Source organism: Leptopilina heterotoma, unplaced genomic scaffold, assembly GCF_015476425.1.
Source record: "Leptopilina heterotoma isolate Lh14 unplaced genomic scaffold, ASM1547642v1 Lhet_16, whole genome shotgun sequence".
Taxonomy (NCBI): domain Eukaryota; kingdom Metazoa; phylum Arthropoda; class Insecta; order Hymenoptera; family Figitidae; genus Leptopilina; species Leptopilina heterotoma.
This window is the reverse complement of record NW_025110874.1, coordinates 1,247,004-1,271,719: the sequence shown is the minus strand read 5'-3', so window position 1 is coordinate 1,271,719 and position 24,716 is coordinate 1,247,004. Positions and strand designations below refer to the sequence as shown.

General features: G+C 23.9%; 2 protein-coding genes across 2 annotated transcripts; one reads left to right on the top strand and one right to left on the bottom strand.

Annotated features, from left to right (window-relative positions):
- The first annotated feature begins 1,024 nt into the window (after nucleotides 1–1,024).
- Nucleotides 1,025–18,784, top strand: LOC122498791 (transcription elongation factor SPT5). The gene is made up of 11 exons (XM_043606702.1): nucleotides 1,025–1,168; nucleotides 2,695–2,977; nucleotides 3,068–3,135; nucleotides 6,693–6,939; nucleotides 7,107–7,339; nucleotides 7,436–8,286; nucleotides 10,229–10,818; nucleotides 13,467–13,825; nucleotides 13,905–14,306; nucleotides 17,765–17,937; nucleotides 18,102–18,784. Exons 2-11 carry the CDS (start codon nucleotides 2,739–2,741, stop codon nucleotides 18,333–18,335), a joined length of 3,396 nt encoding a protein of 1,131 aa, XP_043462637.1. The 5' UTR covers nucleotides 1,025–1,168; nucleotides 2,695–2,738; the 3' UTR covers nucleotides 18,336–18,784.
- A 2,793-nt stretch (nucleotides 18,785–21,577) lies between these two features.
- Nucleotides 21,578–24,354, bottom strand: LOC122498779 (ubiquitin-like domain-containing CTD phosphatase 1). The gene is made up of 2 exons (XM_043606691.1): nucleotides 23,957–24,354; nucleotides 21,578–22,589 (listed from the first exon to the last, which is right to left on the bottom strand). Exons 1-2 carry the CDS (start codon nucleotides 24,111–24,113, stop codon nucleotides 21,751–21,753), a joined length of 996 nt encoding a protein of 331 aa, XP_043462626.1. The 5' UTR covers nucleotides 24,114–24,354; the 3' UTR covers nucleotides 21,578–21,750.
- Between the last annotated feature and the right edge of the window lie 362 nt (nucleotides 24,355–24,716).

Here is a 24,716-nt window from a genome sequence, read left to right as displayed (position 1 = left end):
TGAATAAAAAGATTAAATAATTATTAAATGTTTGAATTTAATAAAAACATATTGTTCAAAAGTTACAGTGCGAATTGTACAGAATATATATTAATAAGAAATATAATTTGGCAGAATGTCGATTCGATCGATTTTATATTTGCAAGAAATTCAATTTGACAGAATATCAATTTATAAGAAACACGTTTTCGTAGAACTTTAACTTGTCAGAATTGTAATTTTGTAGAATATTAATATTGGCAAATCTAATTTTGGTAGAAATCTGCTTTATCAGAATGATCACATGTTCGAATCCTCAAAAGTTAGAATTCCATTTTTACCGAAAATGGATTCCACATAAATATTTGGCGCAAATTTTAAAATCGACCAATCAGAAATCAGAATTTTAAAATTTGCGCGAAATATTTATGTGGAATCCATTTTCGGTAAAAATGGAATTCTAACTTTTGAGGATTCGAACATGTGATCATTCTGATAAAGCAGATTTCTACCAAAATTAGATTTGCCAATATTAATATTCTACAAAATTACAATTCTGACAAGTTAAAGTTCTACGAAAACGTGTTTCTTATAAATTGATATTCTGTCAAATTGAATTTCTTGCAAATATAAAATCGATCGAATCGACATTCTGCCAAATTATATTTCTTATTAATATATATTCTGTACAATTCGCACTGTAACTTTTGAACAATATGTTTTTATTAAATTCAAACATTTAATAATTATTTAATCTTTTTATTCAGTGAATATATATTTATTCTCCATCATATTTCAATTAAATGTCAATTCTGATATTTTACGTTTCGATCTATTAAAATGTAGGTAAAGTGGAAATTCCAAAAATAAAAATTGCAATAATTTCAAATTGTGGAAAAAAAGAATTAGTTTAAAATAATATTCTCCATATGCAGAATATATCAAATGATTATTCCCTACTTTTGAATTTCATTCAATATACAATTTAGGTTATTGAGGATTCGCGTATCTGGTCATTTCTAAATTGTAAATTCGGCATAATGAGCATTCGAACTTATGTTTTTGGTACAGAGAGTAGCACCCCATCATGGACGCGTCACTCACGACAATAACCTGGGAAGTTGAGAATCGTGTGATTATTGTGAATCAGTGAAATTTATAAGATTTATACATTTATAAGTTTATAAAGGTCAGTATAAACACATTTCAACTAAAATTTATTAAATTTTTTAATTATTGATATTTTAAATGAAGCTCTACTTTTGTGCAATTTGTCAATAATTTATTGTCAATGTTTTTGCACACTATGGCTTACAGTTCGTAGTTTTAACATAAAAATTCCAAATAATTGATGAATTATTCATATTTTACAGTTTTAGATAATATAGAATAGTTATTTTTAAATAATTTAAAATGAGTAACTTCCAAAACATGTATTTACTAAATTTTATAGCTTTAGCACTGAATTTGAATTACGGTTTCAAAAGTTAACCTCAAAATTATTAGAACGTTCATTTTTCTTTATATAAAATGTTGGTTTGTATATTTTCAATTGTTTTTTCAATTGTAAATTAGAAAAATAAGATTTTTTTCGAAAGATTATCTTTTTATAATTAGAATTATCTATAAATTAATATCAAATGTTTATTAAGCCAGATTCAAATATGTTTTGGAAAATTGACATTGACAGATATAAAATAATGTTTTTCGTTTATTTTTACGATTATTACTGATAATTTATGAAAAAGATGTTGTATTTTTTCTTTTGCTGCATTTTTTCTAATGGTGAATTTCTATAAATATTTTTATATAATGAAAATCATTCTTCATATATAAGGGTATAAGGTTATGACATACATATACTATTCGTTGTAAAAATGTTTCTTTATATTTATAGTTTTGACTTGGCATTTGTGGAGTTATGTATTTATATTGAGAATCTTGAGAATTTAATTATGTAAAATAAAAAAAATTATTCGTCAATTATTATTTAGGGTGGCCACATGTCAGTAAAGTCAGGGAAATGGCAGTAACACAAAATTTTTGTCAGTAAAGTCAGGGAAATGTCAGGAAAATTTAAATTTTCGAAATATACAATTAAAAAGATTTTTAATAATTGAAATTTTGTGAAATTTAATTGAAAATAATTATTTTCAAGTGCCTATTTTGTTAGAATTTTTGAAAATCAACTTTTGAAGAATTTTAATTGCAAATTTTCAAAATAATTTAATTATCAAAACTTTTAATGAAAAATCTTTAAACAAAGGTTTAAAAATTAAAAATAATAACATTTTAGAATTATTTTTAACATTTTAAAGAAAAAATTCATATTCAAAGTATTTCATTAAAATTCATCAAAAAATTAATTAGTTTTTTTTAAATAATACAAAAATTCTTTTAAGAAATTCAATTGTTTTCGAAAAATTACATTAAAATATTTTTAAAAAATACTTAATTCTTAAAATTTTTGTATCATAATTTTTTAAGATTTAATTATCTTTGAACAAGGCAATTAAAAATTTACTTTTTTGGACTTATTAAAATTTCGGAGAAATTATTAAAGAAAATAATTAAATTCAAAAAGGGTTTAATAATTGTAATTTTTAGAAATTATATTAAAATATTCTCATTTTTCGTAAACTTTCATATTTTCCTGTGAAAATAATTTTGTCAGGGAAAATAATTTTAATGTCTTAATGTTTTCTTCTTTTACAGCTTGCTTTTGAAGTTTCTGCAGTGTTTCCCTTTCTTGGGGAAACATGTCGGATTCAGAAGGAAGTAATTTTTCCGAAAATGAGAGCGAACGAGGAGGTCGCCGAGGAGGTGGCAGCGATAGTGAAATTGAGGAGAATCATTCCAGAAAAAGTGTCTCGAGATCTAGATCTAGATCAAAGTCAAGATCAGGATCGAGATCAATGTCTAGATCAAGATCCAGGTCAAGATTAAGTAGATCAAGATCTAGATCTCGTTCCCGGTCTCGTTCACGATCTCGCTCAGGGTAATAATAACAATATGTTTATTAATTAAAATGAAAAACAAGTTTAGTTTTTAAAAAAAATTGTTACATTTCGATTATTATTTCTCTAAGGTCTGTTGCTGAAGCTGAAGAAGCCAGATCAGGAGATGAGGATGTTGAACCTGAGGAAGAACCTGAGGGTAAATAAATCGATTAATATTTTCTATTAACAAGGTTGCCACAGGTCAGGGGAATCAGGGAAATTTTTCATTAAAAGTACTGGAAAAAATTTAATTTTTAGAATTCATAAAAAATTCTAAATTTTGTGTCTTTTTTGTTTGCGTCATAAACTATGAAATTACTTAAATATTTCAAAATTAATTGAATTTTAAAAGAGTTGCGTTTACAATTTTTCATAGTCATAGATGAACTTCAAAAGGATTTGAAATTTTATAAAATTTCAATTTTGAATGAATTTAATTGTCTTGAAAATGTTTAAGAACTTAGATGTTTGAAAAATTTTAATAATTCAAATTTTTCTGAAATTAGTTCAATTTTTTAATATATATTTATTAAACGAACCTGACCACCGAAACGTCGTCTATTTTATAAAAAAGTAAAAGAGTGATTTTCTTTTAACTTTTATATACGTCTTCCAAAAATCGAAAAAATTAATTTATGAAATAATTGTGGAAGAATTTACTAAATATTTGATATAGGTATATTTAATTAATTATTAAAAATGATGGATTTATAGAAGAATTTTAGTTAAAAACAGTAAATAATTTGAATTTTGGAGAAGTTATAAATGATTGCAGAAATTCAATTATTTTCAAAAGTAATAAAATTCTTCACAAAAATTCAATTATGTTAAAAAAAATTTTTAATTCTGGTTAAAAATTCAATTATCTTTATAAATAACAATTCTCTGAAATTCAATTATTTTCAAAAATGTGAATAAAATTCTTGGCAACATTTCAATTATTTTCAAAAATTTTACTCCATTCAATGATTTTTAATATCTACAGGGTGTGTCTACTGGTCCTAAAAGTCCTGGAATTTTAAAAAATGTCCTTAAATGACATGGATTTTCAACTTTTGTCCTTGAATTTTCCATATTTTGCTTTAAAATATTCCATAATTAAAAATTTTTACTCAAACTTGAAAAAAATTTTTTTTTGATCTATCAACAAATAATTCCAATTTGTCGTTTGATAAATAAATAGGTACTATCTTCAATACAGATTTTTCACTCTTGATATGATAAAATGAATATTTTTGTTCAAGTAGGTTAATTTAAATTATTCTAATCGTAATATAAAATAATATTATCCATTTTTATGTCCTGGAAAAATAAGGAATCTGTCCTGGAATGTCCTGAAAATGTCCTGGAATTTTAAATCATATTTTCAGTAGACACCCTGAATCTACTATTTTAATAAAGTTTTCCAAAGAAATTCAATATTTAAAAAAATTTTAATAAAATTTTACACAAACATTTAATTATTTTCATAAATAATAAAAAATTCACAGAAATTCTATTATTTACAAATATTCTATAATTTACTTCGCAATATTTCAATTATTTTCATAAAAATAATGAAACTCATCGTAGAATTTCAATTACTTTTAATACAATTTTAATCAAATTCCTCGAGAAATGAAGGGCTACATAAAATAAGGGGACGAACGCGAGGCTTGGAAGGGATATTACCAGTCGGGTAGCAGTGACAAGCCTTGAGCCGCTCACTGTTACCTGACTGATATTATCCCTTTCAACCACGCGTTCGTCCCCTTATTTTATGTAGCCCTTCAAATGTAATTATTCTTAAAAATTTTATTAAAATTCGTCGAAAGAATTTAATTATTTAAAAATTTGCTGATAATACTCTTCATGAGAATTACATTTTATTGAATTCAATTTACGAATAATTGTAATTTCGTAAAATTGAATATTGTAAACAAATGAATTTAAAAATTCTTAAAGAACTTTTTCGAAAATTATTAAAAATATTGCATTTATGGAAAAATTTTAGTTTGAAGCAGGAGAAAAAAATTAATTTTGAAAAAGTTACAAATTATTGCAGAAAATCAATTATTTTCAAGAGTAATTAAATTATTCGCAAAAAAATTCAATAATGTTCAAAAATTTTTTTAAATTCTCGTCAAAATTTCAATTATCTTGAGAAATAATTAAACTCTTCTCCGAAATACAATTATTTTCAAAAATTTTAATAAAATTGTTGTCAAAATTTCAATTATTTTCAAAAATTTTCTTCAATTCAATGATTTTTAATATCTACTATTTTAATTAAATTTTCCAAAAGAATTCAATTATTTAAAAAAAATGTAATAAAATTCTTTGCAAACTTTCAATTATTCTCATAAAATAATAAAAATTTCACAAGAATTAAATAATTTACAAATTTTTTATAAATTTCTTTGCAATCTTTCAATTATTATTTTCGTATATAATAAAATTTTTACAGGGATTCAATTATTTTCATAAATAATAAAATTCATAGCAGAAGTTCAATTATTATTAATGCAATTTTAATCAAACTCCTCGAAAAATGTAATTAGGTCTTAAAAATTTTATTAAAATTTATCAAAATAATTCAATTATTCAAAAATTTATTGATAAAATTCTTTATGGGAATTGAATTTTAAGAGACATTTAATTATTAAATAAATTATTTATTTTTACATTTAAATAATTTAATTCTAGTAGAATTTTCTAATAAAAATTGATTTGAAAATGAATTTTAGTTAAAATTTTAGATTATAATTGAATATTAAAAGCATTAGAGCCTGGATTTTTAGAAATAATTGAATTTTGAAAAGGTTTCTAATTAAAATCTTTAAAAATGTGAATTTTTCATATTTTTAACAAACAATTCTTTAGAATTATTTTTTTTGAAAAAATTTAATTGAATTTTTTTGAAATTATTTCAAGTTTTTATTTTTCAATATATATTTAATTGAAGAATTTACGAATAATTTAAATTTCGTAAAATTGAATATTGTAAACAAATGGATTTGAAAATTCGCAAAGAACTTTTTCAAAAATTATTAAAAATAATTGATTTAAAGAAGAATTTTAGTTAAAAAGTCTAGAAAATAATAATTGAATTAAAATGATGAAAATAATTTTGAAGAAGTTACAGTAACAATATTTTTATAATATAAAATAATGATTTTATCACTTGGTCACCTTTAATTATTATAAAACATGAAGTCCGTGTCGAAGACTCGGAGTGATCGATATCTTCATGTTTTATACATTTTTTTATAAATTGTTTAATTATCAAAAACGTTTGAATTTGAATGTTTTGAAGAATTTTAATTCCTATGGAAAAATAATAAAAAATAATAAGTTGTTGAATTTTAAAACAGTTTGAATTTGAATGTTTTGAAGAATTTTAATTCCTATGGAAAAATAATAGTCATTAAATATTTATTTTAAATAAAAAACTATTGATGTTTTCCTATTGATGTCTTTTCTCAATTAAAGAAATTTGTAAATAAATGGAATAGAACATTTTTTTGAGGATCTATTTATTTTTAGAGTGAATCAGAATATTTTTCAGGGTCAGGGAAAGTCATAATTTTGTTTGGAAATCAGGGAAAAACGAAATTATAATTTTGTGGCAGCCAGGTTAAAAGTAATAATTACGGAAACCATCAGTTAGTTATTTCATTTGCAAAGTTTAGACTTTATTTTCTTGCATTATTTATATTACGTTTCCATTTACAGGAGAAGATTTAGATGACAGTGAGTATGACGAGGAGGAAGATGAAGACGACGATAGACCAAGGAAAAAGAAGAGAAAGGATAGATGCAATGACTTCATTATTCATGAAGCCGAGGTTGACGACGAGGTTGAAGATGATGAGGATTGGGAAGAAGGTGCTCAAGAAATGGGTATTGTGCACGAAATTGAGGAAGCTGGACCCACAGCTCGAGAAATTGAAGGCAGAAGAAGAGGAACAAATCTTTGGGAGTAAGTTTTTAAAAAGAAAAATTAACTTCTCATTGAATCGAAAGAGAAACTTTAATTATTTTTATGTTTTATATTTTTTAGTTTTTTAGTTTTTTATATTTTAGTTCACAGAAAGAAGACGAAATTGAAGAATATTTGTAATATTTAATTATTTTTATGTGATTTAGTTCACAGAAAGAAGACGAAATTGAAGAATATCTTCGCAAAAAATATGCGGACGAGTCAATGGCTGCTCGTCACTTCGGAGACGGTGGCGAGGAAATGGGTGACGAAATTACTCAACAAACTTTACTTCCGGGTGTTAAAGATCCAAATCTTTGGATGGTCAAGTGTCGTATTGGGGAAGAAAAAGCGACACTTTTATTGTTAATGAGAAAATTCTTATCATATCAAACTGCTGGTAAGTAGGAAACTTATTCTATTCTATTAAATTTGAGTTGAAAAATATGAAAAATAATTTTAGACATTTTGTATTTCCTTTTTATTTAATTTCCAGGTCAGCCACTTCAAATAAAATCGGTCGTTGCTCCTGAAGGAATAAAAGGCTATCTCTACATTGAGGCGTACAAACAACCACATGTGAAATCTGCCATCGACAATGTTGGCAATTTGAGAATGGGTATCTGGAAGCAGCAAATGGTGCCGATCAAGGAAATGACGGACGTCCTGCGAGTTGTAAAACGACAATCCGGCTTGAAGAAGAAGCAATGGGTGAGACTCAAGAGAGGCATCTACAAAGACGACATTGCTCAGGTTGATTACGTCGATTTGGGACAAAATCAAGTCCACTTGAAACTATTGCCGAGAATTGATTACACAAGACCTCGTGGCGCTCTACGAACAGCTCAAAGCGAATCAGAGGCTCTGAAACGAAAGAAAAAACGACGACCACCGGCGAAGCCTTTCGATCCCGAAGCTATTCGTGCTATCGGTGGAGAAGTGACGAGCGATGGTGATTATCTTCTTTTCGAAGGCAATCGATACAGTCGCAAGGGCTTTTTGTATAAAAGTTTCACAATGAGCGCAATTATCGTCGAGGGAGTGAAACCAACACTTTCCGAATTGGAGAAATTCGAAGAGTCGCCAGAAGGAATTGACATTGAATTAAGTGGCACACCATCGACCGGTGCCTCTACTGGAAAGGAAGATTCAACTGTCACTCATTCATTCAGTAATGGTGACAATGTCGAAGTCTGCGAAGGTGAATTGATGAATCTTCAGGGAAAAATCGTCTCCATCGATGGGAATATGATTATGGTTATGCCTAAACACGAGGAGCTTAAGGAAGCTCTCGAATTTCAAGCCAATGAATTGCGAAAATATTTTACCATGGGTGATCATGTGAAGGTAAGAAACATAAAATTCTATCTTGAAGAAAATAATTATTATAGCAGACCTCGGATATTATGATTTTTTTCCACTATTTTCAAATAATGCGACTTTTATCAACTTATATAGTTGAAGTTGAATTTGATTACATATTTAGAAAAATAATTTAATTCCTGCGAAGAATTTTGTTAAAATTTTTAAAAATTTTAATTACATTCTTTTCAAAGAATTTCTTTGAAATTTTTTTAAAATACATAATGGAGTTTCTTTAATAATTTTAATTAAAAATTTCGAAAATAATTGAATTTTATGATCAATTTCTTTCAAGTTTATAAAATAATTGTGTTTAAAAAAAATTGAAATTAAACATTTAATTATTGAATTTTATTAAAATTTTAGAAAGTAAATTATTTTTAAAAATTTTATAACGAATTAAGAAAAAAAATTGAATTCTTTCGTGAAATTTTTTTTGAAAATAAAACTGAAATTTTTTGCAAAGATTTTACTATTTTAAAAAAATAATTGAATTGTTTCGAAGGATTTATTAAAATTTCAGAAAATAATTGTATTCGTTCGTGGAATTTTATTAAAATTTTCTTTAAAAATAATGGAATTTTTGCAAAGAATTTAACTATTTATAAAAATAATTGAATTCTTACGAAGAATGTTATTATTTATGAAAATAATTGAATTCTTGAGAAGAATTTGATTAAAATTATTGAAATTAAAGAATAATTAATTAGTAAATTAGTTAATAATTGAATTTTTTTAAAGTTTGAATCTGAAATAATTCAAAAATTCATATTTGAAAATAAAAAATTTTGTTACAGTAGAACCTCGATTATCCGAGGTAATGTGGGGAAGAGGTACCTCGGATAATCGAAAACTCGGATAACACGGAACCAATGAAAATTTCAAAATTTTTAATTATTTTTCATGTGTTTAAAGTGTTAGAATAATATTAAATGACAAAAATGGACGAAATTTTAAATGCAATGATCACAAATAGTGGTTTTGTAAAATTTATTTTCCAAATTTAGTCGCTCGATCCGTTTTATCCGAGTCATTCCGCATTATCCGAGCATGTTTAGTGCCTCGGATAATCGAGGCTCGGATAACCGAGGTTCTACTGTATTTGCAAAATAATAATAAATTAAATATCACGTTCCGCGCGTAACATTTGCTAGTTTCAATTATTTTAAAAAGATTTTATCAAATTTAAATGATTATTTTTCAAAGATTTTATCAAATTTCAATTATTTTTAATAAGATTTAAGATTTAAAAATAATAATTAATAAGATTTTACCAAATTTGAATTTTTTTTAAAAAGATATTACCAAATTTGAATTTTTTGAATATTTTCTAATTGTATATAATTGTAAAACTATTGTCGTTCAAAAATTATTTTAAAATATTTTTTAAAAATTTATATTAAGAATTTTTATATTAAAATGTTTGAAATAATATTCTACCTTAATATCTTTAAAAAGAGAAATATGGATAGTTTCAATTATTATAAAAAATTGAATTTTTGTATTTAAATAATTGAATTCTCGAAGAACTTTCGGAAAATTATTAAAAATTAATATAGATAATTGATTGAGAGATGAAGTTTAGTTAAAAGTTGTAGAAAATAATTGAATTTTGGAAGGGTTATAGTTGTCTTTTTAGAAATTATTAAATTTGAGAAGTTGAAATTTTTTAAAATTTATTTCCCGTTGAAAAATAAATAAAAAGTATTTATAAATATTTATTTAGCAAAATTATTCAAGTTTTTATTAATTGAATTTATAAATCAGTGAAGAATCAGGGAAGTACAATTAATAAAATTTTTGTTACAGAACTGAATTAAATAAACGACTTTTTTTTCTATTTTTAAGCGACTAAAGCGACTTTTTTTTGCTCGTTAAAGTCGATCCGAGGCCTGTAACAGAGAAAATAAATTAAGCATTCTTTCAGGTTGTTGCAGGAAGGTACGAGGGCGATACGGGTCTAATTGTCCGTGTCGAGCATAATCGAGTCGTTCTATTTTCCGATTTATCAATGCATGAATTGGAAGTGCTTCCTAGAGATTTGCAGCTCTGTTCTGATATGGCGACGGGAGTTGACAGTATGGGTCAGTTCCAGTGGGGCGATCTCGTTCAATTGGATCCACAAACTGTTGGCGTGATAGTGCGACTTGAACGTGAAAATTTCCACGTTCTCTCGATGCATGGAAAAGTTGTTGAGGCTAGACCTCAAGGTCTGACAAAACGCCGAGAGAATCGACACGCTGTCGCTCTTGACTCCCAGCAAAATACTATTCAGAAAAAGGACGTCGTCAAGGTTATCGATGGACCACACGCTGGAAGGGGTGGTGAAATTAAGCATCTCTATAGAAGTTGCGCGTTTCTTCATTCAAGAATGTACATCGATAATGGTGGTATATTTGTTTGTAAAACAAGACATCTGCAACTTGCTGGTGGAAATAAGGCAACAATTACACCATCAATGTCGCCAATGGCTGGATTTATGTCACCGAGAATTGCTTCGCCTATGCATCCTAGTGGGTTAGTATCTCTCGAAAAAGTGAGCAATTCTTTTTAATTTAGATCATTTTACTTTGTGTTAAAGATGAGATATTTTATGATTCAAGTCAGAAACAAAAGGCCAGGACTTTTGTTTTGAAAAAACAAAAACCCTTTTGAAAAGAGGACAGATGATTCCCTTTTCCCCTTTTTTCAATTTTTGACGATTTGTTCCCTTTTTCTAACTAAAAATAAAGAAGTTTGTCTTTTTTGAAATCTTTTTCAAACGGTAATCATAAAATTTAGACTCAATATTATAGAATTCAGTGCTTTTTATTTTTGATTATAAGGTGGTTCATTCAAAAGAATACAGACCTCCAGAAAAATAATTAATTTACATTCAAATAATTAAAATATTATTATTAATAGTTTTTTTTTAGAAAAAACAAAAATTCTAATACAAAACCTTTAATTTTTTCCATTTCTGACAATAATTTCTTTTTAAATAACTTAATTCTTGAAGAAATATCATAAAATTATTACTTATAAATAATTTAATGAATAATTTTACTTAAATGTTTCAAAATTAATTGAATTTTAAAAGAATTGCGTTTACAATTTTTATAAATAGATGAACTTCAAAAGGATTTAATTTAGAATTTTATAAAATTTTAATTTTGAATGAATTTTATTAGAAATTTTAAAGAATTTCGATGTTTGAAAAATGTTAATAATTCAAATTCTTCTGAAATTAGTTCAATTTTTTAAATATATTTTATTATTTATTAAAAATAATAGATTTATAGAAAAATTATAGTTAAAAAAACTAAAAAAATTTAAATTTTAGAGAAGTTTCAAATGATTGCAAAAATTCAATTATTTTCAAAAGTAATAAAATTCTTCCCAGAAATTATCTTTATAGATAATAAAATTCTTCTCCAAATTCAATTATTTTCAACAATTTTTTAAAAATTCTTGGAAAAATTTCAATTATTTTCAAAAAATTTGCTCAATTCAATGATTTTCAATATCTACAAATTTTTTATAAATTTCTTCGCAATCATTCAATTACTTTCATAAATAATAACACTTTTACAGCAATTTAATTATTTTCATAAATAATAAAACTCATTGCAGAGATTCATTTATTTTTAATACAATTTTAAACAAATTCCTCGAAAAATGGAATTATTCTTAAAAGTTTTATTCAAATTTGTCAAAAGAATTTAATTATTTAAAAGTTTGTTGATAGAATTCTTTATAGGAATTGAATTTTCAGAAACATTAAATTATTCAATCAATAATTTATTTTTGTATTTAAATAATTGAATTCTCCTCGAATTTTTTGATAAAAATTGATTTAAAAATGAATTTCAGTTAAAATTTTAGATAATAATTTAATAATTGAACATTAAAATCAGTATATCGTGAATTTTGTAATTAATTTTTTTGAAAAAGTTTAATTGAATTTTTTTTATAGGTATTATTTTACGTTTTTATTTTATTGAAGAAGTTACGAATAATTGAAATTTCTTAAAATTGAATATTGTACACAAATGAATTTGAAAATTCTTAAAGAACTTTTTCAAAAAATTATTAAAAATATTACATTTATAGAAGAATTTAATTAAAAAAACACTAAAAAAAATTTAATTTTGAAAAAGTTACAAATTATTTCTGAAATTCAATTATTTTCAAAAATATTCTTGAATATTCTTAATATTCTTGCCACAAATTAAATATTGTTAATAAATAATAAAATTCTTCTAAAGGATTCAATTATTCTCACAAATAATAATAAAACTCATCGCAGAATTTCAATTATTTTTAATACAATTTTAATCGAATTTCTAGAAAAATGTAATTATTATTCTTAAAAATTTGATTAAAATTCGTCAAAAGAATTTAATTATTTAAAAATTTGTTGATAAACTTCTTTTTGAGAATTCAATTTTAAGAAACTTTCAATTATTCAATAAATTATTTATTTTTCTATTTAAATAATTGAATTCTAGTATAATTTTCTAAGAAAAATTGATTTAAAAATTAATTTCAGTTAAAATTTTAAATAATAATTGAATATTAAAAGCAATATAGCGTAAATTTTTGGAAATTATTGAATTTTGAAATTAATTTTTTTTTTTAAAAGTTTAATTGCATTTTTTATATTATTTGATGTTTTTATTTTCTAATATTTATTTAATTGAAGAATTTACGAATAATTCAAATGTCATAAATTTGAATATTGTAAACAAATGGATTGGAAAATTGTCAAAGAACTGTTTCGAAAATTATTAAAAATAATCGATTTAAAGAAGAATTTTAATTAAAAATTCTTGAATAAGAAATAATAATTTAATTGATAATGATTTCATCACATGGTCATCTTTAATTATTATAAAACATGAAGAAATCGATCATTCCGAGTCGAAGACTCGGAGTTACCGATAACTTCATGTTTTATAGTTATGAAAAATTTAATTAGTTTTAAGTAAAATGTTCTCGGACTGGTTATATTTTTGTTAGTAATTGGTCCGTAATTTTTTATTTTTGGTCCGTAAATTCCATATTTTTAAATACTTTCACTGGTTCGAAAAGATAAAAAAGATGAGAAGAGAGATATTGAGATGAGATATTTTATGATTGAAGTCAGAAACAAAAGGAATAAATTGGTGATTTTTTTTTCGCAGTGGTGGTTTCGGAAGAGGAGGAGGTGGTGGAGGAAGGGGAAGAGGACGAGGTGCTGGTGCAAGACGTGATCGTGAATTGATTGGCACTACTATCAAGATCACCGGAGGACCCTACAAAGGAAACGTTGGAATTGTCAAAGACGCCACTGAGACAACAGCCAGGGTTGAACTTCATTCGACTTGTCAAACAATTTCAGTTGATAGATCGCATATTGCTAATGTCGGAGTTCCAACGAAAGACGGTGGTTTCAGCAGTTACAACAGAACACCTGCTTATGCTGCTGGAAATCAAACTCCAATGTACGGCAGGGACGGTTCCAAAACTCCTATGCATGGTTCTCAAACTCCCATGTACGAAAGTAAGTATAGAAGACAAGTTTACATTATTTATGCAAAAAACGGAATTCAAATAATTTCCTAAAAAAAAAACTTTTTTAGCTGGTTCTCGTACTCCTCATTACGGCTCAATGACGCCGTCTCATGACGGATCGCGTACGCCTGGACAATCGGGTGCTTGGGATCCGACAGTCACTAATACTCCAGCCAGAACAAACGATTTTGATGGATACAGTATGGAAGATGGTGGATCACCGGGATATGCTCCGGGATATTCAGCAGCGGGAGGACCGTTTACTCCTCAAACACCTGGAACGATGTATGGATCAGAACAAAGTTACGGACCCTATCAGCCGAGTCCAAGTCCAGCTGGTAGTGCAACTGCTAGTCCCAGTCCACAAGGTTATGTGGCAACTCCGTCACCGTCGGGAACTGGATACACTGCTAGTCCGCATGGACCTTTCGCTACCCCATCTCCTGTGGGGTACAGTCCTATGACGCCTGGTAAGAGAATAACCAATAATTTTACAAAACTGGTCTCATTGAAAGAATATTTCTTTCTTCTTTTTCTTAAATGACTTTAGGCGTAGCCAAGTGTCAGAACAACAATATTTGTTTCTTAAGTGAAGCGTAATAAACTTCAAGAAGACCTTTTAATACCTATCTAAAAGCAGAAATTTCTAGCAGGCTTCGTACTCATCTAATAAAACTTACTAACACGGTGGCCACCGGACCTTGAAACCTTGAAAACCTTGAAATGGACGTGAATTTTGTCAAACTTTGAAAAAACCGTGAATTGGACGTGAATTTTTTTAAAAACCTTGAATTTTGGTATTATATATTATTAAAACCAAAAAAAAAAAATTTTGACCATTTTAAAAATTTTATTTTTTGAAAAAATTAAAATTTTTTAAAATCTATACGATTGATTGTTCAGAATCGTAAAATAAGACTATAAAAAATAAAAAATATAAAAAATTATAAAAAATTATAAAAAAAAAAAAAAATAAAAAATAAAAAATTATAAAAAAAAAAAAAAAAAAAAAAAAAAAAAAAAAAAAAAAAAAAAAAAAATTATAAAAAATTTGGCAATGAAAAATAATAAAAAACGTGGAAGTAGTTGAATTTTTGAAGTATTACTATAGTAAAATTTAAACCAATAAAAAAACCTTGAAAATTTCTTAGAAATCTTGAAAAAACGGGAAATAGACGTGAATTTTGTTCACGAGTTTTGGTGGCACCCTGTTACTATTTACTACTTTTTAACATTATCATACTATTTGGATAATTTTTTTTTAGATTTCAGCTACTAAAAGCTACAATTTTTGTTTTTTTTTTTTTGAGAATTTTCACAACTATTCGCTAATACTAGAAATCAAAAAACTATTCTTAAACATTATAATCAAATTGTTTAAAACGATTCGATTATTTTAAAAAAATATTCAAAATTCAATTATTTTCAATAACTAGTATTTTCAAAAAATTTCACAAAATAATTTAATTATTTAAAAAACAAATTTATAAAATTCATCCAAAATTCAATTATTTTCATAAATAATAAAATTTACAGAGGGATTTAATTAATTTAGAATAACATTTTCAAAAAAATCAATTATTTAACAAAATTTTTATACAATTCTTCACAATAATTCAATTATTTTCACCAATAATAACAATTTTTCATGGAAATTCAAATTTTTAAAAAAATTTTTGATAAAATTCTAAGCAAGAATTCAATTAATTTCATAAATAATAAAACTCGTCGAAGAATTTCAATTATTTTTACCACTCTCTTTAAATAATTAATCGAAAAATTCAATTATTTATACAAATAAAGTTTTCCGGAAGAATTTAATTATTTAAAATAACATTTTCATATATATATTTATTATATTTCGAAAAAATTAAATATTTAAAACAATTTTTTGCTAAAATTCTTATAAAGAATTTCATTATTTTCAAAAATAACAAAATTTTTTACAGAAATTCAATTCTTTTTAAACATTTTATTAAAATTCTTCTAAAGAATCTAATTATTTTTGAAAATTTTAATAAAATTCGTAGCAAGTATTCAATTATTTTTCATAAATAATAAAATTCATCTCATTTCAATTCCTCCAAAAAACCAATTATTTAAAATAATGTTTTATTAAAATTCTTCTGAAGAATTCAATTATTTACAAAAATATTTGAATTTTTTACAGGAATTCAATAATTTTAAAATATTTTAATAAAATTGTTCGAAAGAAAACAAATAATTTAAAAAGAATTTAATTAAATTTTTTTGAAATAATTCAATTATTCTTTTAAATTTTAATAAAATTCTGCCGAAGAATTTAATTATTATTAAATTATAAAATTATTCCCGAAAATTCAATTATTTTGCGAAATTTTAATAAAATTCTTTGCAAAATTCAATCATTTTCATAAATAATAACTCATAAAAGAATTTCAATTATTTTTAATACTATTTTAAATTAATTAATTGAAAAATTCAATTATTTTCACAAATAATAAATTTCTTCTTAGGAATTCAATTATTTTTGAAAATTTTAATAAAATTCGTAGCAACTATTCAATTATTTTCATAAATAATAAAATTCATCGCAGGATTTCAATTATTTTCAATACAATTTTACAAGAATTGCTTAAAAAATGTAACTATTCTTAAAAATTTAATTTCAATTCCTTGAAAAAATCAATTATTTAAAAAAATGTTTTATTAAAATTCTTCAGAAGAAATTCAGTTATTTATTAATAATTAATTATTTATTTTCATGAAGTTTCTAAACAGAATTCAGATATTTAAAAAAAATTGATAAAATTAATAAAAAATTCAATTATTTTCAATACAAATACAAATTGTTTTAAGAAAACAAACTTTTATACAATTCATCACAATAATTCAATTACTTTCACTGATAATTACATTTTTCATGGAAATTCAATTTTTTAAAAAAAATTTTGATAAAATTCTAAGCAAGAATTCAATTATCATATTATTTATTGTATTTCGAAAAAATTAATTATTTCAAACAATCTTTATAAAATTCTTATGAAGAATTCTATTATTTTCAAAATTAACAAAATTTTACCAGAAATTCAATTCTTTTTTTTTCAGAAAATTCAATTATTTTGAGGAATTTTAATAAAATTCTTTGCAAAATTCAATTAATACCTATTTTCATAAATTACAATATTCATCACAAGAATTCAATTATTTTTAAAAGTATCTAATAGATTTCTTCTGGGAAATTCAATTATTTTCATAAATAATAAAATGCTTTTTAGAAATTTATTTACATATTTTCAAAAAAATTTAATAAAATACCACACAGACATTTAATTATTGGCAAAAATTTTAATAGAATTCTTTGTAAAATGTAATTATTTTTAAAACCTTTTTGCAATTCAATGATTTTCAATATCTACTATTTGCATAAAATTTCTAAGCATAATTCAATTGTTTAAAAAATTTGTTTGTAAGAATCTTCGTAAGAATTCAATTCTTTTTATGACTAATTAAAAATTTCTCCGGAATTCATTTATTTAAATTAGAATTCGCATAAAATTAGTCGAATAAAATCAATTATTTAAATAATTTTATAAAATTCTTCGCAAGAATTGAATTATTAATATTTACAAATAAATATTTACAAATATTTAAATTCTTTCATGAAAAATAAAATTTGTTGCAGGAATTCAATTTATTATCAGGATAAGAAAGAAGTAAATATTTTTGATGAAAATTAGGAAAAAGTCAGGAAAATATAATATAGATTGGAATTTTTGTCAGTTTTGTGAAGTTTCTATAAAACGAGTTTTTTTGGTCATCAAGTTTAATTTTTCGACAGCTGCTACTTTTCTTAGTTTGAAAGCTACTTTTTGCTATTTTTTTAAAATTAATTATCGAGTGCGAAGTCTGTAATAGGCAAAAATAAATAAATATTCTTAATTTCTAGGAATAGCGGGAAGCCCATACAATCCGCAAACGCCTGGATCAGGAATAGACATGGGTGTTGGATCAGGACTAATGGGCTCTGAATGGCACACCACTGACATTGAAATTAGAATACGTGATTCTCATTCAGATCCTGGACTTGCTGGACAAACTGGTGTTATCAGAGGAATTTCCGTAAGTTCAATTTTTAATAAAAATAATATTAAATCAAAGGTTAATTCACCGTTTCATTCATTAACGTTATTAGTTTATAAATTTCTAGAAACAAAAAACTTTAATTTGGAACAAATAATTTGATTAGTTTTTCTAAAATTAAAAATTCAATTTTTATTTTTTAGGGAGGAATGTGTGCAATTTTCCTACCGGATGAAGATAGAACAGTAAATTTAGAATGTGATCAACTGGAACCCATTGTACCATCACGTGGAGATAAAGTGAAAGTTATTCTGGGAGAAGATCGAGAAGCCGTCGGTGTACTTTTATCAATTGACAACCAAGAGGGTGTCGTTAAAATTAATGACGAAGAAGTGAAAATGTTGCAGCTAAGATTCCTCTGTAAAATGAAAGGCTGAACTTATTAGCAAACAAATGTTTCAGTTTACGTTTATCTACAAGATAAATGATAATTAATTTTGCTGGAACTTGTTGTAACATTATGTGAAGATAAAGTAATTGTGATCTTCGAAGTAAACCGAGAGATGATTTCGATATTCAGTTGAGATTCATCTACAAAACTGAAAAAACTAAAATTATTCCCAAACGAAACATTGCAGTTCAAATCTATTTGTAAATTGGATTATTAAAATGGTTTTAGAAACTTAATGTTGGTATGTTTCAATTTAAACTATTTATTTTTATTATTCTTTTTTGACAAAATTGTTTCTTAGAGCAATATTTCCATTTATAAATTAATAAATATTTTGAAAATGTTAGTGCATATCTTGTCTTCTAGCGGTGTACAAAATTGTGTAGAATGTACAACACAAGCATAACATTAAAAAATTTATCCAATATATTAAAATTTATTTTTTTATTTAGCTCCTTAATATATGTACGGAAATACCTGAAAAAATGTGAAAATGCTATTAATGCTATTGAATCTATTAATTTCAAAATTCAATTATTTCTAAAAATTCACACTTTTAATAACCAATTATTATCTAAAATTTTAACTGAAATTCATTTTTAAATATATTTTTATTAGAAAATTCTACTGGAATTCAATTATTTAAATACAAAAATAAATAATTTATTGGATAATTAATTTTTTCATGAAATTCAATTCCCATAAAGAATTTTATGAACAAATTTTTAAGTAATTGAATTCTTTCGACGAATTTTAATAAAATTTTTAAGAATAAAATTACATTTTTCGAGGAATTCGATTAAAATTGTATTGAAAATAAAAATAATAATTTTTAAGAATAAATGACTTTTTTGCGAAGAATAATTTAATTATTTATGAAGATACTTAATTGAATTCTTGACTAGAATTTTATTAACATTTTCGAAAATAATTATTAGATTCTTCAGAAGAATTTTAATAAAATTATTAAGAAATTTATTTTTCAAGCAATTTATATTTATAATTGTTTTAAAAATAATTGAAATTCTGCGATGAGTTTTATGTATGAGAATAATTAAATTCCTAAAAAGAATTTTATTATTTATGCAAATAATTGAATCCCTGTAAAAAAATTGTATTATTTATAAAAATAGTTGAGTCCCTATGAATAATTTTATTATTCATGAAATTAATTGAATTATTATGCGAAGAAATTTATCAAAAATTTGTATTAAATTTAAAGTATTAAAAAAATAATTGAATTTTCCCGTTAAATTTTTATTATTTATGAGAATAATTAAATGTTAGCTTGAAATTTTATTAAAATAATTGATTTCTTTTGGAAAATGTTATAAAAATAGTAGATATTGTAAATCAATAAATTGAGGAACATTTTTGAAAAATTGCCAATTTTAGAAAAAAATTCTATTATTTCTAAAGATAATTAAAATTTTGACGAGAATTTTTATACATTTTAGAACATAATTGGATTTGTGCGAAATTTTTTTTTTTTTTTAGAAAATAATTGAATTTCTGCTATCAATTGTAACTTTCTCCAAAATTCAGAAAATTATTTTAGTGTTTTTCACTAAAACTAAAACTTACGAGAATTCAAGTATTTAAATACAAAAATAAATAATTTATTGAATTCGATTAAAATTATATTAAAAATAATTGAAATTTTGTGATGAGTTTTATTATTTGTGAAAATAAGTGAATTTCTAAGAAGAATTTTATTATTTTTGAACAATATTTTATTTTTGCAAAGAATATTATTACTTTTGAAAATAATTATTGAATTTCTTCAATAATTTGTAACTTTTCCACAATTAAATTTTTATTCATGTTTTTAACTTAAATTCTATAAAAAATGCATTATTTTTAATAACTTTTGAAAAAATTCTTTGAGAATTTTCAAATTTGTTTATTTACAATTCAATTTTACAAAATTTCAATTATTCGTAAATTCTTAAATTAAATATATTAGAAAATAAAAACTCGAAAGAATTTGAAAAAAAATCCGCAATTAAACTTTTTCAAAAAAATTAATTCCACAGAATTTTTAGTTAAAAAGATGAAAAATTCATATTTTCAAAGTTTTTAATTTGAAACCTTTTCAAAATTCAATTATTTCTAAAATTTGACACTCTAATGCTTTTAATATTTAATCATAATTTAAAATTTTAACTGAAATACATTTTTAAATAAATTATTATTAGAAAATTCTACTATAATTCAATTATTTAAATACAAAAAAACAATTTATTGAATAATTGCATGTTTCTTAGAATTGAATTCTCATAAAGAATTTTATCAATAATTTTTCGAGGAATTCGATTAAAATTGTATAAAAAATAATTGAAATTCTGCAATGAGTTTTTTTTTATTATTTATGAAAATAATAGAATTTTCCTAAAATAAATTTTATTATTTACGAAAATAATTAAATTCCTGCAAAAATTTTATTGTTTATGAAAATAATTAATGGTTTGCGTTAAATTTCATTAAATTTTTTTTAAATAATTGAATTCTTTTGGAAAATTTTATTAAAATAATAGATATTAAAAATCATTGAATTGAGGAAATATTTTTAAAATAATTGAAATTTTGACAAGAATTTTAAGCAAATTTTCGAAAATAATTGAATTTTGGAGAAAAATTTAATTATTTCTAAAGATAATTGAAATTTTGACGAGGATTTTTTAAAAATTTGGAACATAATTGAATTTCTGCAAAGAATTTTATTAATTTTGAAAATAATTGAATTTCTGCAATCATTTGCAATTTCTCTAAAATTCTTCAAATTATATCGTACAATTTATGAACTTTATTCACCTTTTCTCAATCAAAATACGGACTTTACGGACTTTAAAAAAAAAAAAACTGACTTTTACGGACTTCAAGCAAAATGCCATCTTTTTTTCTCTAATTATATTATACGTTTAATTAAAATTTTTTATTAGAAAATAATTTATTCTTGTAAATTGAAAATAATTGTTTTAAAAAATCAACCGAAAAAATAATAAATTAAAGTATTGTATACAAGTTCAAAAAACAAAATTTAGAGAAAAAAGTTTTTATTGGAAACATTTTGTTCTTTTTTCTGAAAAACAAGTTAAAATAATAATCATGTGAATTATTATTATTATTAATTATTATCATTTTAATTCCTCCATTTTGACAAAATAAGTAATTATTAATGGAAACTGGTATTTTTATGATTTTGGTAAGAAAAAATATCTTCAGAAGTATCAGTGTATAGAAAATGATTTATTATTTCAAAGACATAAAAATAATATTACGAAAAAGGATATTTTTGTCTACTTTTAGTATTAATTTAATTTGCGATTAACTGTCGTAAGACAAAAATCTCAATGAGTTTTTAAAACAAAAACTTCAATCTGAAAATGGTTTTTTGATTGCTAAGTATTTTGTTTTTCGTTCCCTTCATATCTCCTACTATGACTCTTTATTTTCTTCGCTCTATATTCCTCCCATTTTCTGTGATTCAACGTTTGAAAATCATCGAGTTTCGCAATAAGTTCCAAATAATCGGAAAGCTTTAAAAGTTCACGATCCTTCAGTCTATTTAAATGAGCTTGCTTAAAAGGTCTGATTCGAAGACCCGACTGAGGATTCATGATAAAATTCCTCCTAATATCGTCAAACATAATTGTATTCTTCGATGAGAATTGCTTATATTTACCCCAAATCATGCCAAGGGGTTTTACATCAACAACTCCGTATTTTGGAGTGTGAACGGAAATCATAGCAAGTGAATCTAAGTGAAAGGCAATTTTATAATTAGCATTATTTGTTACACCGAGAAGTTTCATTTTTTCATTAATCCACTTCATACTGGTGGCCGACCAAATAACAATGTCGTAATCTTTATAGGCCCTCGTTAAAAATTCATGTAAAAATGGCCTCATTAATTCAATACCAGATTCTGCAACTGATCTGTGATCAAATAAAGTGTAATCTATATCGAGAACTAACAATTTCTTTCCCTCGCGAAGTGGATTTAATTCTAGGACGTTATAATTGTCTATTCGTTTTTGAATTTTTGAGAGGTAAACTTCGGCTTTTTCAATTTCCACTTCCTCCTCCTCGATGTCGAGATCATTTATCACGTCTGGTAGATTCTCAGGAGCTTGACTCACTTCTGCGATATCTTCTTCGCGGGATCCCATTAACATGAGTTTAAAGCCCTTTTTAATGCCCAGCATTCCAATTGTGTTTTCATCTTGTGTCGGTTTTCCTGAAAATACATTTTTTGGTGGTTATTGATACGATAATTAAAAAGCAAAAAAATGCAATAAATATATTTTTAAAAGAATTTTTATCACAAAATGCAATAAATATATGTTTGAAATAATTTTTATCACAAAATGCAATAAATATATTTTTAAAAGAATTTTTATCACAACAGTTATCAAGCGTTGATGAAAATTTATACTGAATTGTAATGCATAACTTTGATAAATTGTATTTTTCAAAACGAATTGAATATTAATAGTCTTTAATTATTATTTGTATTATAGTATTTTTGAATTCAAATAACATCAAAACAAATTCTCAAAACTTACAAAAAAAAAACAAAAATTGTAATAAAGCTTTATTGGCGTTTTTAAAATACATACATTATTAGTATCACTAGCAAATGTTACGCGCGGAACGTGATATTGAATTTATTATTATTATGGAAATTACAAAATTTTTTATTTTCAAATATGAATTTTTGAATAATTTCAGATTCTAATTTTTAAAAAATACAATTATTAACTATACCTAATCTACTAATTAATTATTCTTGTTTATTTCAAAAATTTTAATAAACTTCTTCACAAGAATCCAATTATTTTCATAAATAATAACATTCTTCGTAAGAATTCAATTATTTTTATAAATAGTAAAATTTTTTGCAAAAATTCAATTATTTTTAAACAAAATTTTAATAAAATTTCACGAACGAATACAATTATTTTCTGAAATTTTAATAAATCCTTCGAATAATTTTATTATTTTAAAAAAAATTTACTTTCTAAGATTTTAATAAAATTCAATAATTAAATGTTTAATTTCAATTTTTTTTAAAACAAGATTATTTTTAAAACTTGAAAGGAATTGTTCATAAAATTAAATTATTTTCAAAATTTTTAATTAAAATTGTTAAAAAAACTTCATTACTTTAACAAAAATTCAAAAAAATTCTTTAAAAAGAATTTTCAAAAATTTTAACAAAATTCTTGGTTAGAATTCAATTATTTTCCTAAATAATCAAATTCTTCTAAGGAATTCTATTATTATCAAATTTTTTTGCAACAATTTGATGATTTTCATTACATTAATTTTTAAATTGAAAATATTTGAAAAGAAAAATTATTAAAAAAGTTGGGAAACAAAAAAGCAAACAACAACTGAAGCAACAAACAGATTACAGGAAATACAACGATTATTAATATAGATTTTGTTATTTAGGTAAAAATGCAAATTCACGTAAATATGTGAATATTAAAAAGAAAAATGTATTTATAGAGAAAATAATTCAATCCTTAAAATTTGTTTCAAAACAGTAAAATTAATTTAGAAAATTATTTATGAAACGATTAACAAATTATGCTTAACCTTTAAATTTAAGATTGAGAAGCTTTTGTCTTTCTGGACGGACACCAGTTTCATCGTAAATACGTTCCTTTAATGTTAATACTGTGTCAGTTTCAAAAATATTAATGGAAAATTCTTTTCCACTCCACTTCACAGTAATTTTACATTCATTTTCCATTTCGGTTTCAGAATAAAAATATATAGCTGTCAAATTTTACATATAAAGGAAAAAGTTTGATTATTTTTTAGACACTCATTTATCAGTAACAGAAGAAATCATCAGTTAGGTGATTTATAAAATTCAATTCTCTCCTGATAAAACTGCTTAAAAATGTATTAGTTGTTTAAAAATGTAAATATAAACTTTGAGTTATTCTCATCGGCTGTTGACTATTTTGATATCACTGTACTATACCTGAAACCATGAAGAGAAACATACTCGATTGGTAATGTCGCCTAGAAATTGTTAGTAGATTGGTGCTGCCTCTGGTGAATGAAGAAGTAAATGTTTCAACTCACGGGCGTTGTAACAAGTTCTGAGTATTTCCGTCGAGCAAGCAGTTTTCTAGTTGAAATGAGTTTTCCAACAATGCAAAGACAATCATCAAAAAACCAAGTGAGAAAATTGTTTTTATGGCGAATTTCCTTTTAAATCAAGTCCTTTACATGGTTAAAATAATTAGTTTCATTGTAAAAGGAATTTTTTGAATTTAAAAATGTTTGACCGTTTATTGACAAAATTAAAAAAGTTTAAAGAATATTTTGTGGAAGCAGGAATTTT